The sequence below is a fragment of the Phoenix dactylifera genome, chromosome 1 (genome assembly GCF_009389715.1).
Source record: "Phoenix dactylifera cultivar Barhee BC4 chromosome 1, palm_55x_up_171113_PBpolish2nd_filt_p, whole genome shotgun sequence".
Lineage (NCBI taxonomy): Eukaryota > Viridiplantae > Streptophyta > Magnoliopsida > Arecales > Arecaceae > Phoenix > Phoenix dactylifera.
The window spans coordinates 6,978,693-6,997,467 of NC_052392.1; the positions used below are offsets into that span (position 1 = coordinate 6,978,693).

The 18,775-nt window shown below is 39.0% G+C and overlaps 1 protein-coding gene across 2 annotated transcripts; it reads left to right on the plus strand.

Annotated features, from left to right (window-relative positions):
* Positions 1-2,681: 2,681 nt before the first annotated feature.
* LOC103713975 (sodium/hydrogen exchanger 2) lies at positions 2,682-18,384 on the plus strand. 2 transcript variants are annotated; one of them, XM_008801040.4, is made up of 14 exons: positions 2,682-3,178; positions 3,262-3,380; positions 10,357-10,454; positions 11,479-11,538; positions 11,645-11,691; positions 11,775-11,969; positions 12,106-12,152; positions 12,500-12,566; positions 12,691-12,791; positions 12,913-13,014; positions 15,294-15,432; positions 15,508-15,570; positions 16,286-16,369; positions 17,605-18,384. In XM_008801040.4, exons 1-14 carry the CDS (start codon positions 3,005-3,007, stop codon positions 17,938-17,940), a joined length of 1,632 nt encoding a protein of 543 aa, XP_008799262.1. In that variant the 5' UTR covers positions 2,682-3,004; the 3' UTR covers positions 17,941-18,384. The 2 variants fall into 2 exon arrangements, with proteins under 2 accessions (XP_008799262.1, XP_026663051.1); XM_026807250.2 differs by lacking the exon at positions 2,682-3,178 and having other exon boundaries at positions 10,419-10,454.
* The last annotated feature ends 391 nt before the right edge of the window (positions 18,385-18,775 follow it).

Here is an 18,775-nt window from a genome sequence, read left to right on the forward strand (position 1 = left end):
TTTATAAAGGTACAGAAATAAATATAAATTTTAAGAAGTATTCACACAAATTTAATTTTTTTAAAAAATATTTATGCAGAAAAAAATAAATATTTATGCATAACTAATATTTATATTTGTTGTTTGCAATATCTTTGAGGTCGGTAACTTCAGGGTCCACGTCACTGCAATCACTTTCTCTTGTGGCTGGGAAAAGAGAGCGAAGAAAAAGAAGCTTGTCATTTTTTAAAGTCTTGCATGGAATATCTGCTCAAAAAAGTTCCATGGGGAATATTTTAATGAGGTAGGATGGGTTGCTTCTAAGGAATATTTATTTCTAGCCACAAAATGTCCATCATTCATAAAGCTTCGTTTCCTTATGAGAACCGGTCAATTACTCTTTAACGAAACGAGCTCATCAACATAAATGGCGAGAATAAAATATGGTTGATTTAGACTATTTTTTACAGAAAAATGTTCAAGAAGCATGTTCATAGTAGTTTTTTTTTTTTTTTTTTTTGTTAAGATGAGTAGATCATACCTTACGCGTACGACTACATCCAATAAAATCAAAAAAACAAAATACCTTAAAGTGTCATAGGCAGCTTTCTATCTCCAACCCATAGAATACTGCTAGAGTGACTGGCTGCATGTTCATAGTTTTAGAATTAAATAGGTACACAATTATAATGCCGAAGGAAGGAATGAAATAGATAATTGGGAACCATCAAGAGGTAAATTGGATTTAGAATTGTCATCTAATAAAAATGATGGAAGTTAAGAATAATCTAATGATCAGATGAATTCATAATAGTTTCAAACGATTGGATTTTGAACAAAGAAGTGATTATTTTTGCTAAATAGATGATTACAAATATTTTACCACTGCTCTAGAAATAAATTTAAAGGTACATTAGGCTCATGAATTAAAAGTGCGATGTTAATAAATTTAATTTTTTTCTCAAAATTATAAGGATCAATGTACTTTATCAAGAGAAATGATTCTCAAAATTTCATTATAGCCTCAAATCCAATTATTTAATTGAAAACTATAGCAAGAAGTCTATCCATGTTAATATCCTTTAGATGCCATAAACTTTCAAATAAGAGCCGCGTTCTATGCTAGATGTATCAAGATTATGGGCATATATTTTGGAACCAAAAGAATACGAGACAAAGTTTGGATAACTTTGCTTGACATAAGAAAGTTTGACATGGCAAATTAGATGACCAGAGGGAATGGCTATCAAACATAGAGGATAAGAACAATATTCTCTTCTTTTTTTTTGAGTAAAATGTTGTGAAAAAAATTTAATGACTTTTTCTTTTGGGTACAGTGGTAGCTCATACAGTTCATATGTAAGTACAGTAGAAGAATCAAGCGAAAGAAAATGACATAGTGGAGTAGAGATGGCAAAATCACCAATCCACGGGATCACATCAGAGTGCCGAGTAACAAATGAGACAATCCAGTCAGCAACCTTGTTCGTCTTCTAAATTACATTGATTGTCTAAAATAAACATAGGCTCCTCATCAGACCACGAATATCGCACAACACCAGATATCCACTCGCAAAGCGGTCTCCACCCCAAATTCAGTCTATTACTGTGGCAGTCCTCTTCCAGGCAGACGTTGTCAGCACCAAAAGCACATCTTGCAAAGGTAATACTCTCTTAAGTTGCTCGAAGCTCCACCTCAATGATGAACAAGCCACGAGCGCACCGATCTTGCTGTAATCAGGCTCAAGTCATGATTTCTGATCACAAAGCCATCATCAACTGTTGCACCACCGCTCAAGGGAGCTGCGGAAAAAAAATCAATGGCTTCTGCGGAAGCATTTCAGCTGGAAACGTAAGTACGAGTTTGCAGAGCTTTCAACTTGCGTCCTCCGATTGCATTGAGCTTCATGTCTTGGCAACTCTCTGCTCCACGACATACCAAACACCAACATCATCCAACCAAGACGCATCACGTGTCAAATAAAACGAATTTCCCATCATAGTCCCTTCTTGCTCATCCCGACCGTCCGATCGACCGATCCTTCGGCCACAGCACGAAGCACGACAAAACACCAGAACACCTCCAGGTGGGCCCCGCACACATCCATCTCATCCAAGCGTACGCGTCTCCCGTTCTCTCGATCCGACGGCCACCAGCGCCGGTCTCTCCTAGAAAGCCGCCTACAAAGATTTTTCTACGCGAGATCCTTCTCACGTCCGATTTACGACACGGACGGCAGATTTAACTCCACCATAGAAATTTCCATGCGGTCGTTTATAGACTTCATTGACCCGCCGCCCGTGATCGCACCAGAGACAAATAAACGTGCGCGCCCACTGGAACAGCAAAGAGCCGAATAGAATGCTGCGCCGTGTCCGAACAGTACCAAGTACACGTGGCTACAATCGTTCGAGGGATTGACGACGTACCGTATCCGTATAAATACAAATATATAATTTAGTTAAATGAAAAAAAATTATATTTATATTTATTTTAAACTGAAAATATAAATTAGATATTAAGATTATGAATATAAAGATAGTCATATTTTAAACCTATAAATAAATAAAAAATATTATTAAATAAAAAAATAAATTAAGTTAATAATTAATTGTTTATAATATATATAATTAAATAAAATTTTAAATAGATTATACGGGTAGTTGTCTACTTATATCCATATTTGTTTTTCGGGAGACGAGTATTAGTTGGATATGTCTACTTCCACCCCTACAAAACCCCCAAAAGATCTCGAGATTTCGCCATGAAAATCCCTCCCCGAGCTCCCAATTCCTCCAGCTTTTCTGCAACTCCATCGAATTCCTGAATCGAATCCGAACTCAGTGAGGTCTCTGCTGGAAAAATCCGTCCACGATTCGACCCCAAGTCTCGAATTCGTGAGCCGAGGGGGAGGTGGCGGGAAATGGACTCGTCGGAGACGTAGGGTATTGGATTCTCTCTTTGTTGTGCTTTGGAGCAAAGTTTAGATTTTTTTTTTGGTTTAATTGAGGTGTTGGGAGGGCCATGGCGATGGATTTGGGGTCGGTGCTGATCAAAATGGGGATTCTCTCGGCGTCTGATCACATGTCGGTGGTGTCGATCAATCTGTTCGTGGCTCTGCTCTGTGCTTGTATTGTGATCGGCCACTTGCTGGAGGAGAATCGGTGGATGAACGAGTCCATTACCGCGCTTCTCATCGTGAGTTCTTTGGGTTAAAGATAGACTCTGTTTGGTTTTTATTGCAACAAATTTAGTTTAATTGGGCTCTGGTTTGACGTCAGGGGTTGTGCACTGGAGTGGTTATTCTTCTCACCACCAAAGGAAGGAGTTCGCATCTTCTAGTCTTCAGTGAAGACCTATTCTTCATATACTTGCTTCCGCCAATTATTTTCAATGCTGGGTAAGTTTTGTTGGATATCTGTACTACAGTTCTTGCTTCTGAACTGTTTTGTGATTTAGAGTTAAATTTAGTTTTGACTGGATAATAATGTTTAGATGTGGTTTATTTTTCTGTGAAGAGGGTATGAGCTCTCTCTGTCCTTATCAACACAGCAAAGCAAAAATGATAAAAGAAGTGAAGGAAATATACAAAGAGAAGAGGAACAACTCTAGGTGTAGGAATTCATGAGCTTTTCGAGGAAGCTCAACCTCCAGAGCCTTTCAAGGAAGCTCACCTCCGGTTCAGTATCAATTCTTTTCCCCCCCCTCCTCTTGCCCATACTTTCCATAATATAGATCCGTCTTCCCTCATTCATGGAGAGGAAGTTACACCTTTAGCTTATTTAGAAGATCCCCTTACAATAATAGGTAACAACCCAACCAGCCACAGCTGTGTTTTATTCAAATTAGAATTTCAAAAGAAGCTACGCGCGCAGCAGTGCACCCTTTTATTCCCATGCATATGATGCATGCATGCCTACGTGGCTTGGGAGTTAGTTATGTAACATCCCTCCCCACTGAGATCACAGCCATCCTCGGTGCGAAAATTGGAAAATCGCTCGCGCAACTTGTGGTAGAACTTCCATGTTGCGTCTTCCTCATCCAACCCTTGCCACTGCACGAAGACTTTAGTTGCAATGCGAGTCTCAAGCTTGACCATCCGCCTGTCCAAAATCTTATATTGTTCAGCAAAAAAACTCCAGCATCATCAGCAGCAGGTAGTTCTGACTGCACCACATTCTTTGCTCCCAGCTTCTTCTTGAGGCATGAAATGTGAAAGACTGGATGGATTTTTGGAGTGACTGGCAACTCCAACTTGTAAGCAACCATGCCCATCTTCTCAAGAACCTTAAAGGGGCCAAAGTATTTATGAGATAGCTTCATGTTAGAGCGCCTAGCGACGTTCTGTTGCCTGTAGGGCTGAAGTCTCAGGAACACCAACTCGCCAACCTCAAAGGATCGTTCGATGCGACTCTTGTCAGCCTGCATTTTCATGCATTCCACGGCCTTCTTTAAATTTTCCTTTAGAGTATGGATGATTGTCTCACAGCTCCTAAGAGCTTGATCTACTGCAGCTACCCTTGTATCCCCTTTGACATATGATAGTAACCTTGGAGGTGGAACTCCATAAACTGCCTCATAAGGAGTTAAATTTGTTGAAGCATGGATGTTGGTATTGTACCAATATTCAGCCAGGGATAAAAAATGTGACCATTCTTTAGGGCTGAACCCACAAAAGCTCCTCAAGTATTGCTCTACACATTTATTGACGACCTTAGTTTGGCCATCGGATTGCGGATGATAAGCCGAACTCATATTCAAGGTTGTGCCATGTAACTTGAAAAACTCACTCCAAAAATTGCTGAGGAAGACTCGATCTCTGTCACTCACAGTTGATCGAGGCATGGCGTGTAATTTGAAGACATGATCAATAAATACCTTGGCTACCATGGAAGCTGTATACGGGTGAGAAAGAGGAATGAAGTGTGTGTATTTTGATAGCCGATCTACCACGACAAAAATAGTGGTTTTTCCTTGAGGCTTGGGCAATCCTTCGATGAAGTCCATAGAGATGTCAGTCCATATCCTGTTGGGAACCTCAAGAGGTTGGAGGAGCCTTGCTGGATGGAGATTCTCGGACTTAGCTTGTTGGCAGATATCACATTCCTTGATGAAAGATCGCACCTCTTGCTTAAGATGTGGCCAATAAAAATCTTTTTGATACGATGGTAGGTCTTTGGAAACCAGAATGTCCACCTATAGGGCTGCTATGGAAATAGCCCCATATTTGCTCACAGAATTCCGAATTAGAAGAAAAAAAAATCACCCCTTGTAGAAGAGAATCCCATTCTATACGTGGTATCTGGTGGGGTCTGCCTGTCCATTGTATAACTTCTGAGTGAAATTCTATACCACTGGATCAACGCCATGCTCCCGTCGGATCTCTTCCACCCAGTTAGGAATAGGCGTTGAGATCGCACAAAACTTCGCTTCTTCCCTTCTTGATAATGCATCCGCCACTACATTAGAAACTCCACTTCTATACTCCACCACAAAATCATAGCCTATCAACTTGGTAGCCCACTGCTGTTGCATTGGAGTGCCCATTTTTTGATCTAGCAGAAATTTAAGAGATTGCTGGTCTGTCTTAAAAATAAATTTTCTACCAAATAAATAATGTCGCCACTTGCGTATTGCCATCACAAGAGCTAACAGCTCTTTCTTATAGGCGGAAAATTATAGAGATTTGCCTTTCAACGCCTTACTAAAAAAGGCAATGGATCTTTTATTTTGAGATAACACCGCACCGATGCTGGAGCCAGAGGCATCACACTCCACATAGAAGGTCTGACCGAAATTAGGTAGGAAAAGAACAGGAGGAGAAGTCATTGCCTCCTTCAACCTTTGGAAGGCCAAGATAGACTCTTCAATCCAAGTGAAGCACCCCCTTTTGAGCATCTCGATGAGAGGCCGCGCCACCTTGCCATAGTTTTGGATAAACCGCCTATAATAGCCCGTGAGACCAAGAAAGCCACGGAAGGACTTAATATTTTAAGGTTGCGGCCATTCCAACATGGTGTGGATCTTTTCAGGATCGGACGAGATGCCTTCATGAGAAATAATATGGCCTAGATATTCAATAGATGAGGCTCCAAACACACTTTTGCTGCATTTTGCGAACAATTGGTTTTTTTGCAATATTTCTAGCATGATTCGGATATGTTGCAAATGATCCTGCATGGTTAGAAAACCAGAATATCATCAAAGAATACCAAGATGAACCTCCGCAAGTATGACCGAAAGATTTCATTCATCAGGCCTTGGAAAGATGAGGGTGCATTCGTCAATCCAAAGGGCATGACGAGGAACTCATAATTGCCTTCATGTGTACGAAAGGCAGTTTTGTGAACATCCTCGAGTCGCATCCTTATTTGATGATAGCTGGACCTTAGGTTCAATTTAGAGAATATGCTGGCGCCGTGAAGCTCATCTAATAGTTCTTCAATGACTGGTCTTGGAAACTTGTATTTGATGGTGATATTGTTCAAGGCTCGGTAGTCGACACAAAGGCGCCATGATCCATCACCTTTCTTAACAAGGAGCACCGGAGAGGCATAGAAACTCTGGCTTACTCAAACAACGCCGTTGTCGAGGAGCTCGGTGACCAGCTTCTCTATCTCAGCCTTTTGGTAGTGAGAGTATCTATAAGGCTTGCTATTGCAAGGTTTGGAGTCGGGCACCAAAGGAATTTTGTGATCCCATGTTCTTTCGGATGGTAGCCTTTTTGGCTCAAAAAATACCTTAGCATATTCGTCCAGGATGGAAGTGAGTTCGGCTGGGGTACTTTTTTTATTGGCGTTGGCTGAAATAGAATGCACATATAATAGATAACAAGAATGGAGAGTGAAGGGTTTTACAAATCTTGCGGTTGGCAAAAAATTCCATTGCACCAGGTTCCTCACCTTTCAAGTGACACTTCTTTCCAAATAGAGAGAACTCCATTGTGAGATTAGCAAAATCCTACGTAATAGGCCCGAGATCCCTTAACCATTGTGCGCCTAATACTGCTTCGCACCCACCAAGTTGTAGCAGGTAGAAGTCGACAACCAATGAAACTTTTGTGAGTTGTAGTTTAACACCTGAACATTTTTCTTTGCAAGAGACTCTAACACGGTTTGCTACTGCCACCTCAAAAGACACTCCATTTTGGATTATTAATCCAACCTTTTTTAGCAATATAAGGATTTAGAAAATTATAGGTACTACCAGAATCGATAAGAATCATCACTGGAATATTTTTTATCCAAGCCTTGATGCGCATAGTCTGAGGAGAGACACAACCCGTTATTGCATGCAAGGAGATCTCAGCAGTAGTCTCGGTTGCATTGCTTTCCTCCTTATGAGACTCGTCCTCCTTTGCTTCTACATCTTCCCCATGATCTGGTGGCCCTCCACCTTCTATGGAATAGATATTCTTCTGCGGATTGGGATTCTTTTGTTGCTTGCAAAGCTGCCCCGGATGGTACTTCTCTCCACATGAAAAACACAATCCCTTTTTTCTCCTTTCCTCCCTCAACTCTTGAGATATACCCTTATTGCTTGGTGAAAAATAATTAGAGGAATTTATGCCTGACCTATGGTTGTCTGAGCATTGTGGCCTCTTGGTTGAGTTCACCTTTCGCTCCTGGAGTATTGCCAAGATGATAGCATGACGTAAGGTCGTCGGATTATGCATCAGTACATCATAGCGGAGTTCCTCCTTCAACCCGCTTATAAAGCAGCTCTTCAAGAACTGATCATTAAGCCCATCCGTCCTGTTACCAAGCTCCTCAAATTTACTTTGATATGCTTCCATGGTAGATTGTTGTTGGAGCTTTGATAGGCTGCCCACCGGATCATCGAATTGGTCGGGTCCAAAACGGATCATGACACCTTTGTAGAAGTCGGACCAACTATTGATGCCTCCAAGATGGTCCTCATGACGAAACCAGCATAGTGCCTTTCCATCCAAATGGAACGAGGCTGTGAAGACCTTCTAAGAATTTGGTATTTGTTGCTGAAGAAAATATTGCTCAGCCTTACCTCCTTATGGCAAGGGTGGCGTTGGAGGATCGGAAATGGTTGGCGTCTTCCCCTTGTCTGCCGCTTGAGAGCTCTCGCTTTTTTCGGCTAGCGAAGATGAAATGCTTGCCACTTTGCTGCCTAGATTCTCGATAAGCTTCATCATCTGTTCGAAACGCCTATCGTATGCGGCATTATTTTCTCTGATCATAGCTACAATCTCCATGTTGGCCACCATTGAATCGGCCTGGCTCTGATACCAATGAAGAGGGCCTGAGCTCTCTCTATCCTTATCAACACAGCAAAGCAAAAATGATAAAAGAAGTGAAGGAAATTTACAAAGAGAAGAGGAACAACTCTATGTGTAGGAATTCATGAGCTTTTCGAGGAAGCTCAACCTCCAGAGCCTTTCGAGGAAGCTCACCTCCGGTTTAGTATCAATTCTCCCCTCCACCCCTCCCCTCCTCTTGCCCATACTTCCCATAATATAGATCCATGTTCCCTCATTCACGGAGAGGAAGTTGCACCCTTAGCTTATTTAGAAGATCCCCTTACAATAATAGGTAATAACCCAACCAGCCACAGCTGTGTTTTATTCAAATTAGAATTTCAAAAGAAGCTACGTGCGCAGCAGTGCGCCCTTTTATTCCCATGCATACCATGCATGCATACCTACGTGGCTCAGGAGTTAGTTACGTAACATTCTGCTTAATTTGGTTTATTTTTCTGCCTTCCTTCTTGAGGTAGAAAGCACCCAAGTTGAGCTGGTGAGTTTGGTTTTTGCTATTGGAGCCAATTTTAGTCTTGTCTGCATTGAAAGGTTTTGTATCTGAACCTTGAGTTATTCTTCAGGGAAAAGTTTGATTACCCATGGCAGGCACTGCAACTCTAAGCCCTGCCTCAATTAGGGCAGAAAATTGTTAATGACTTTAGATGGTGAGATATCCGGGCAATGAGGGACTGAGGGTAGTGCGAAGGGAGTAGCCTTGGGATCCATACTGACCAAATTTATAATTCTACTGAAGATTATAGAAAAAACGAAGAATTCTTGATCCTCCTAATGCTTCTCATAAAGATGCAGACTGTGGATGCAGCTCTCCTCCTGTCTTGAGCTTAATGGAGGTTTGATGGCTCCAGGAGAAACAGTAGATCTTAGCGGTGGATGTGGATGCAAGTATTGCATGGAAGAAAATAAAGATATATGAGTGATAGCTCAACAAACAAAGATGTCAGTGATGGCCTGTTCATTGTCAAAGCAAATTATCATAGAATTAATGGGATAAGTGCAACTCACGCCAATTGCAAATCCTCTGCCCCAACAATATCTATGTGTATCCATGCATGCATGTGCTTGCAAGTTTTGATTTAATGCTTTAATTGTAAGGTTGTTTCAAACCTCTCGGTGGTTTTCTTGCTTAGGTGCAGATGTTTGTTTGTCTTGATTTTCTGACTTTTGTCCTACCACAAGAGTTTCCATCATGAATTCTTTTATGGAGATCTAAATTTTTTAGCTTTGAGTATATTGAGTTATCATTCCTAATTTCCATAAAACCTTTTAGGTTATGTTAGCTTAAATTCATCGGATGTTTTAAAAGTTGCCTTCGCATGGTAAGTTGAAGAAAGTGCTCTTGGAACTGCTTCATGAAGAAAAATGGAAATAAATGAGAAACAATAGATTCTCCGTATCGGACTTGTGTGCTGCAGCAACTTGAAAATTGGTTCACTAAGATCGAGTTCATCATCTGATACAGATTCCGGAAACTTAATCTTGAGGACGATTCATTTAGATGATGTCTTAAATTTAGGCTGCTTAAAGTGTTTTGGCTTTCAATTTGTACTCAGAAGATGTTTACTGAGAGGCTAGGTAAAGTAACTATGAAGAACTCCAACAAGTACCATCCACCAACAGGATGACTTAATCCATCACTTGCTACGAGAGTAAGCTTAGAAATTTAACATTCTGCAAGCCTATTGGCTATGATATTTCCTCTCCACCAACATATTAATGTCTGCTTGAAATTGCTAGCAGTTCGTTCTGTAAGAAAATTTCCAGATGTGCAATCTTGGATTTCAACATTATGGCAGTGTTTGAATTGCCTAACATCAATTCAGAGATGTTATAATTTCCGTAATCTGTCCAGAACCTGGTACAGGGGGGTAAACTTTGCACATCATTTCATCACACCAAAGTTTCATATCAGCTGAATATCAGAAAATCTATTAAGTGCTCTTTCTGCTTTATTCTTATAAATTTAGCTGTATGCTATTGTTCCTGTTTTCTGGATGTTCTTGGATATGCGGATCTTGTTAAAAACTGAACTTTTGTATGTCGAAAATGAGTAGCCAATTTTCTAGTCAATTTTCTCATGCATCAGGTTTCAAGTAAAAAAGAAACAGTTCTTCCGCAACTTCATGACAATTATTCTGTTTGGTGCAGTTGGAACATTGATCTCCTTTATTATTATTTCACTTGGTAAGTTCGCAATCTGTTTGTTTTTAATTACATTATAAATGTTCCAGAGAAAAAAAATTTGTCATACATGCACTTGTAAGAGCCGTTATTCCATGAAATCATTAGTTGCCTAGTATTATCAGAAACTTTGCTTTGTTGACATTGCTGTCTGCTAGACAGAAAGCTTAGTATTACTAATGTTTAGGCAGTTTATTATCTCCTTCAAATTATGAGGGCTGTATGCTTTTAAGTTGATTAAATAGCTTTTATGGATATACGCATGCTGCATTCTGAGTCAAAGAAAATTTAGACACTGTTCTTTGAGCATCTAGTTGTTAAGTTGACACTGGGTGGAATTGGTTTTCTGGCTGGAAACCTTAAACCATTTAGCTAGAAGGAAGGCAAATAATGAAAGAGATCAAGAATTTTACCAGAAGATTGGTGTGCACAGAAAAAAATCAGAACGCTTATAAAATTTTCAACCTTTTAAATCTTAAAATAGGCATGGGATTTGGCAATTCAGAATATTTCAAAGAATGTGAAATTTGAAATTATTTCAAAGTTCATGTCTCTACTTCCATTTTTCTCCTAACTGCCTTTCTGCTGGCAAACATCTCCTCTAAATATAGTCTTTGAATTTATTTAATTAGAAAAAAGTAAGGAAGTATGAATTTACTGAAAGAAAATTGATGCTAACACTTAGCTGAATGTCGGTCCATATTTTTTTGAGTCATGAAAAATTAATTCTTGCAGCACCACTAGCGGGAAGTGGCCTCTAAAGAATATACTGAATCATGATATGGAACCTCTTATAAGAGCAGCATTTTAAGTGGTCTAGAATCTGGAAATGTTGTTCTAGAATCTCAAGTAGGACTAAGTAATTTCTAAGAGGAAAATTTTTAAAGCTTCGGAAATCTCCTAGGAATAGAAAAAGCATACAAACTGCTTCTTTGGCTTGGTAGCATATTCTCACCTGCTTTTGTACTCTATGTTTTCTATATGATGTATTGCATTTTTTTTTTCTTGACCATTATCTATTGTCCAGGTGCCATAGGAATAATTGAAAAAATGGGTCTAGGTTCTCTGGAAATTGGAGATTATCTTGGTAAGCTCTCTTATTGCACTTTCTTTGCTTTCGCATTTTTACCTCAATTCTTATGCTCTCTTTTGCTATCACTTGTTTTCTGAGTCCTCAATTTATATATTCGCAGCAATTGGGGCAATCTTTTCTGCGACAGATTCTGTTTGCACCTTGCAGGTTCTAACTTCTCAAATTTGTGTTATAGGCCATGCTTAAGATAATAACTCACCATATTTGGAAATTGTGTACTTCAAAAACAGGTGCTTAGTCAGGACGAGACACCTTTACTTTATAGCCTGGTTTTTGGCGAAGGTGTTGTCAATGATGCCACATCAATAGTGCTTTTCAATGCAATCCAGAACTTTGATCTAGGACATATTGATGCTGTTACCATTCTGAAGTTTGTTGCAGACTTCTTTTATCTATTCTTCACCAGCACCTTTCTAGGAGCATTTGTAAGTTTCTTATGTTTCTGCAATGTGGTGCATATTCATAAGAAAATATGCAACCCAACTTGCTGCTTTCCCATGTCCTTTTCCAAATGAACCAAGGTTCTATTTTTGGCTGATATTTGCTCTCTTTCTTCTGCAGGCTGGATTGCTTAGTGCTTATGTCATCAAAAAGTTGTATTTTGGCAGGTTGGTGTTAGAAGAAACCTAAACACCTCTTACTGTCTTCTTTTCCATAATGGTATTATAGAACGAACCTCAAATACTTGAAATAAGGATGGGTGGTTATGGTTAGCAACTTACGGTTACCTATATTATTAGCATAACAGTATTGAAGAAATTCGGTTGGTGTTGCAGTTTTTTCTTTTCTTATGCATTTCATACTTATAACAGACTTTCAATAATTGCAGTGATGCTTTAGTAGTTATTGAAATTAGTTGACAATATAGCACCATGATATGAAATCCTTAAAGCCGAAGTCAACTTAGTTTGTTTTCTTATAAAGATCTCATTGCTTATATCCCTTTCTAATCCAGACATTCCACTGATCGTGAAGTTGCACTTATGATACTCATGGCTTACCTTTCCTATATGCTGGCAGAAGTGAGTTCCTTCTTTAAATCGATAACCAAATTTGAAAGTTCTCTTTTTCTTTCCCATGTCTCCATGACGCATGATATTTCAATTACCAAGTTGAGCGCATCACTGAACATGTTTTGTGTTGCAGTTGTCAAATTTAAGTGGTATTCTAACAGTGTTCTTCTGCGGGATAGTAATGTCACACTATACTTGGCATAATGTTACAGAAAGCTCTAGAGTTACCACTAAGTATGCAATTTTCTCAACTGCTCTTAGTATATAACTGCTGCTTCTTGTTTTACCTGTTTCCTTTCTTACTTTCACATGCTATCGCGTTAGTATTTTATCTTTCACTTGCTCACTGTAACAGGCATGCCTTTGCAACACTGTCATTTATTGCTGAGACTTTTCTCTTTCTTTATGTTGGCATGGATGCACTGGACATTGAAAAGTGGAAATTTGTCAGTAACAGGTATTATGTTTATCGTGTTCCTGGTTGAATGTTTGTACACTAGGAAAATTCTTATGAACAGAACAGTGTACTGCCTTTGAATTACTCAAAAATTGTTTATGTCATCAGAATAGATGGGAAATCTCAGCATGGTATAAGCAATATCTCAATACATGTATGCAATGGCAGTCATTTGTCCATGGTTCATGCCTATAATACAAAATGTTACTTTAATAAGGTTGGCTCATAGTGCCTTTATAGTTTCTGAGTGGAAAAGGTTGTCCTTTTTTTTTTATTTTTATCTTTAGCAAATATAATTTCTTGAGCTCATTTTTTAGCTTCTTTTTTAGCCCATATTCTTTCTGCCATATATCTTGGGCTCTGTATGCTTTGTGAACAGCTGTCATTTATCGTACAAAATTAAGTTTTAGAACGTACAGTTCTACACAGCATGTTTTGTGCAGAAATGGGATATGATTTTATAGTCTACCACTTCTTAAAAGGTTTTATTTCATGGATGCAACCTCTGAGGGTCTAACCTACTATTGCGGAAGGTGAACTTCAGGGTTTGTTCTGTAGCAGAATTCCCAGTTTTTGAATGCTTGTGACTTTAGAAGTTTGATTCTGCATGTGCGCTCCTATAAGTTCATGTTAGGGTGAACTTCTGGAGCCAGTGCTCCTGAAAGAAGATCTTGTTGTTTGTGGAGAAACAAGTACTCAGGTCTAGATGAGCAAATAAGTATCACAGAACCTCAGTCACCCACAGACCAGGTAGTCTAATATGAATTAGATAATCATGCTTTTAGTCTTCTGATTGTCTTAAGTGCAAGGTAACTATACCTCTCACCCTCAGAAATATTTTGCATCATGCAACTCACTTTTAACATCATTTTGTGCTTTCACAGTCCTTTTCATTTACTATCATCAAGAATATAAATGAGGAACAATTTCGTCAAAAATAGCGGAAAGTTATGGAGGATTAAATTCTTCAGAAAAATGAGGCATAGGAGATGGTGGCTCATTTCAAAGAGATGAGACCAGTGAGCTGTAGATAATTATTCACATTTAAGTTTTAATTGATGGAAAACAGAGGGATGCAAATTTACGTCAATGTGGGGGGCAGGGAGGGGTGTGTGTAGATTCAACCGTAGACAAAAATGACTGAACTTAGCTCAATCAAGAATTTTATGTCAGTTGTTGTAGATTAGAAATTGAGACATGCATCAATTGGATGTTGAAAATGCATTCTTATATGGACATATTAAGGAATCTGGCTTCAAACTGCCATTAAAAGTTTACAATGCCAACAAACTAGTAAAGGTGGTCAGTACTATTAAGCACTACAAATGACATGGCTTACCTTCTGAATTGCTATTAGATATGGCTATTGAATTGTTTGATGTAGGAGAATATCAAATCTGATATCCATAAAGATGTTGGAATTCCTGAGCTTTCCTTTCCAGACAATGATTCAGCCTGCTAAAATTAGACAGCAGGATAGTGCTTTCAACTACGAAGGCTCTAGTTGATGCCCAATGCCAAATAGGATGATAAATTAACAAGCATTTAGGATTCGAAAAACTGAAATAAAATTTCTGCTGTCTTGATTTTTTTCACTGAATATTGAAGTTCAAACTTGAAATTGTAAACCCCAGCTTGTAGGAATTATAAATAAGCATGGTTTTACCTCTCGATCCTCACTGAGACTTATGATGGACCAACCATAATATTATATAAGCATACTATGTAAAGGGGTAAGACGGATGAATCTTGGCTCAAGGAAGCCATTCTTGAACTATGGAATGGAAGGAAAAGTTCAAGAAAAAATCACCATCAGCAACACCCTTAAGCAAGGTTCGCTGTACCGGTCGGTACCGGTCGGTACCGAGCGTACCGTACCCGTACCGATGGGTACCGGTATCGGTACACCAATGTCGGTACGGTCGGTACCGAGCGTACGGTACCGTACCGACACTCGGTACGCCTATACTAATGCGGCACCGGTACGGGGTTCGGTACCGGTACGGCGAACTGGACTAGAACTGGACTATCTTATTGAAAACCAGAGTCCATCATAATATTATATAATAGAAAGCAAGGCCCTATTTTTTCTATGCAGTCACATATTTCAAGAAAAAATAGGAAAAGCCACTGGGCTAGAACTGGACTATCTTATTGAAAACCAGAGTCCATATTTACTGTTAAACTTACTGAAACAATGAATAATGTGTTGGGCGTACAAGTTCTTTGTTTACTAATTTGATTGCTTTGTACCTTCTCCTATTTATCCTGCTGTGCAGCCCTCGGAAGTCAATTGGTGTGAGCTCTATTCTGTTAGGCATGGTATTGATTGGAAGAGCTGCTTTCGTGTTCCCACTATCTTTTCTTTCCAACTTAACTAAGAAGCATCCAAATGAAAAAATCACATTTAGGCAGCAAGTGAGTATTTGGGATTCTGATTGTTATATCAAATCAAGTGTGAAAACATTGACTTCTGAAAAATTCAATCCACAGGTCATAGTCTGGTGGGCAGGTCTAATGAGAGGAGCAGTATCAATTGCACTTGCATATAATCAGGTTAGATGCAATCTATTATCTACAAAATCTAATGTTTCTTTGGTATTGTAAAAGACTCTTGTTTTCTCCCCTTTCTTGATTCGTAGTGTCTCCTTTTATGGACTATAATACTTGATACTTCTGTTCTAAAGTTTACCATAAATAGGTTATAATATTGTGTGTGAGTGGGCTGCATCCATTTTGCTTGAGAGTACCACTCAGCCCTCTTGGGTATCATTGGTTTACAAGAGAAGCAAGTATCTTTACATTTTCGTGGTTGCTGCAAGGGAATTTAGGTTATCTTTTCTTTTGAAACTAAAAATCTAATTGGAAGAAATAAGTCATAATGGAGAGCAAAGATGCTGGATGCACATAAATTATGCATCAATTCTTCATTTTGGGCTTATTTTTTTTCTTATTTTCTTAAATTTTAGAGAGAAATGATCATTTTCATTCACTGCTTCTATTGCTTGTGCATATTAATTATGACCATCTAAAATAAATTACATACAGGAAAGACCTACCCCAAATATGAAAACTTCCAGCAGGTCTGTATTAAGACTGCAAGTAGGACATCCTTCCATGAAGGGAAGTGCTATTCTCGGAAAGGATGCTAACAGATTACTATGCTTTTATCCTATATTCTAGAAGTCTGACCAAGTTGTATGCTGAAAATGATGTACTATATGATTAGAGTACTCTTTGTTGATGAGACATGGTAATGATACATGTGCAGTTTGCTAGGACTGGTCACACCCAAATGCGCGGCAATGCTTTCATGATCACCAGTACTATCACTGTTGTTCTCTTCAGCACAATGGTAAGACATCTTATGCTTCTCCATTTGCGTGCTTTATCACTTGCTTAACTTTATTATCAAAACAATAAGAGGTTGAATAATAGTACAAAGTAGTAGTCAAGTCTCTGCTAATGTCATGCAACAATTGTTTCCTTTTGTGGTTCTTCAATAAATCGTGATCTATGGAAAGAAATTCTGATAATTCTCTGGAGACTTTGTAACTATGCTCTAATTTGAGCCACGTGAACTCACAGATCACTTAAAAAATGGCCAATCCTGAATCAGCCCAATATTGTTTTGGCAGTGCTATCTATAATTTTTTTTTTGCCAACAATGTTCTATTTTTAAGGGGCAGCCCAGATGAGGTTTCCGCCATTGTGGGGTTTGGGAGGGTCGGATTGACGTAACCTTGCCCCCATATGCGAACAAGCTATTTCTGTTTTTCAAATCGTGACCTCCAGGTCACAATGGAACAACCTATTTTTAACATGATTTTTTTTTAATAAAAAAAAAGGGATTGTTTCTGTGCATTATGTCTGGACACATTCTCATCCAAATGTGTAGTATTTGTGTTGCATGTTCTCTTAATCACAAAATGATTAAGCTGCACATTTTTTAAATACTTATCTTAATTGTTTATAATTGATACAGTGTGGCTCTCATAGTGAACACACATGCAATGCACATAAGAGAAAGCACGGATGGCTGTGATTGCCATCTGATTAAGTTTAAGGGGTTTTTTCCCCAATTTTGGCTGGTGACTCTGTTGTTGTTGTCCTTGAGAGAGCAAGGACTACACTAAGGGGGATGTGGTTATTATAGATAAAAGACTAAACTAGGAGGGAAGCGCCTATTAAAGGTAAGCGTATGTGTAGAAATGGGAACAGGTGGATGCCTGGAGAAATGGTAGGGCAAGAATACTCTTTTTTTTAATTAATTTTTTGGCAAATTTCAGAAGCAGGATGCAAGTGTCGAGTAGTGGAGATGTGGAGTTGGTTGTTCAGCCATGAAGTTTGGTTTGTGGTGGAGATGTGCAGTAGTGATTACTTAGTTTTGGATCCCTCATGTGTTGATATCTTGTGCATTCTTTCTTTTTTTTTTCTGTGACAAATGTGAATCTGGAAACATGAAGCTGGTTTATTTTAATATTGTGACTTTTGAGGGGGAAAAAAGTGTAGATAGACTGACTGTTAAGTTGGGCATTTTGCTAAATTTTGTTGGGTGAGTATCTGTGCTAATTCTCTATCATTGCTTAGGTGTTTGGGTTGATGACAAAGCCTCTGATTAGGTTACTTCTGCCTCCAAGCATAAGGCAACTCTCCAGGGATCTTAGCATGTCATCTGAACCTCCAAGTCCTAAATATCTCCACTCTCCCTTGCTTGGTAATGGGCAGGGATCTGAGGTGGAAGCAGGGCAAAACATCCCACGCCCAACAAGCCTGCGTATGCTTCTAACTGCACCAAGTCGTTCAGTTCACCATTACTGGCGTAAGTTTGATGACGCTTTCATGCGCCCAGTGTTCGGTGGGCGCGGTTTTGCTCCATATGTTCCTGGTTCACCAACTGAAAGAAGCGTCCATGCATGGCAATGAACCAAAAGGACAGGGACAGAGAGAACCAAATCAAAGTTCTCTTGGTTATGTATGTATTCAGTGCTTCATGGGTGAAAGCAGTCATCTCGTGGTGTTATGGAACTTTATGAGGTTTTGGCTTGGCATGTCTGAGTGTTGTATTAATTTTGGGTCCTATACTTCTGTTTTTCTTCCTTGGTTCTGTATAGTTTCACGACTAGTGATGCAGGTCTGGGAGGCTCACATGAGGAACAACAATCGCAAAGTTCATCGTATTGATGACTGTATGCTCATGTATGTGATAGTAAGCTGTGTTTAAGTTTATATTCCTGAATATTTGATGATTCATGAGGGAGGGTTTGGTCTCTTATATCTGTAGTTTTGTGTTCCATGAGATTATGTTAAGGTATTTAGTCATGTAAAAGCTGTGGTTGCTCTCATTGTATAGATTATGCCCATTTGAAAGCTGGTGTTGATAAGAATGTTTTCCTTTGATGTTTATATTTCCACACCTTGTGCACATGTTCTCACAAGCAATGGCATTATTTTGCTTCATTTAGCCATTCAAAAGTGTTACAATTGGAAAAAAATGACCATAACTGTAAGGTTCAGTCAATTATTATTCAGTAGAATTATATATATGTGAAATCACGAAAAGGAGTTATTCTTTTTTCTTAAAAATTCAGTACTCTTAAAATTTATTCTTGATATCCAGTCTCTGATGCATTGAGTAGTGCAAGTTGGGTGAGGAAGTATGTTGCTGCACTATTGCAGCCTTACTTGGGCCAATGCCTCAATCATAATGACTGTCATCCTAACCCTAGCTTCGCTCTCCTGTTCTCTTCTCAGAAAATGC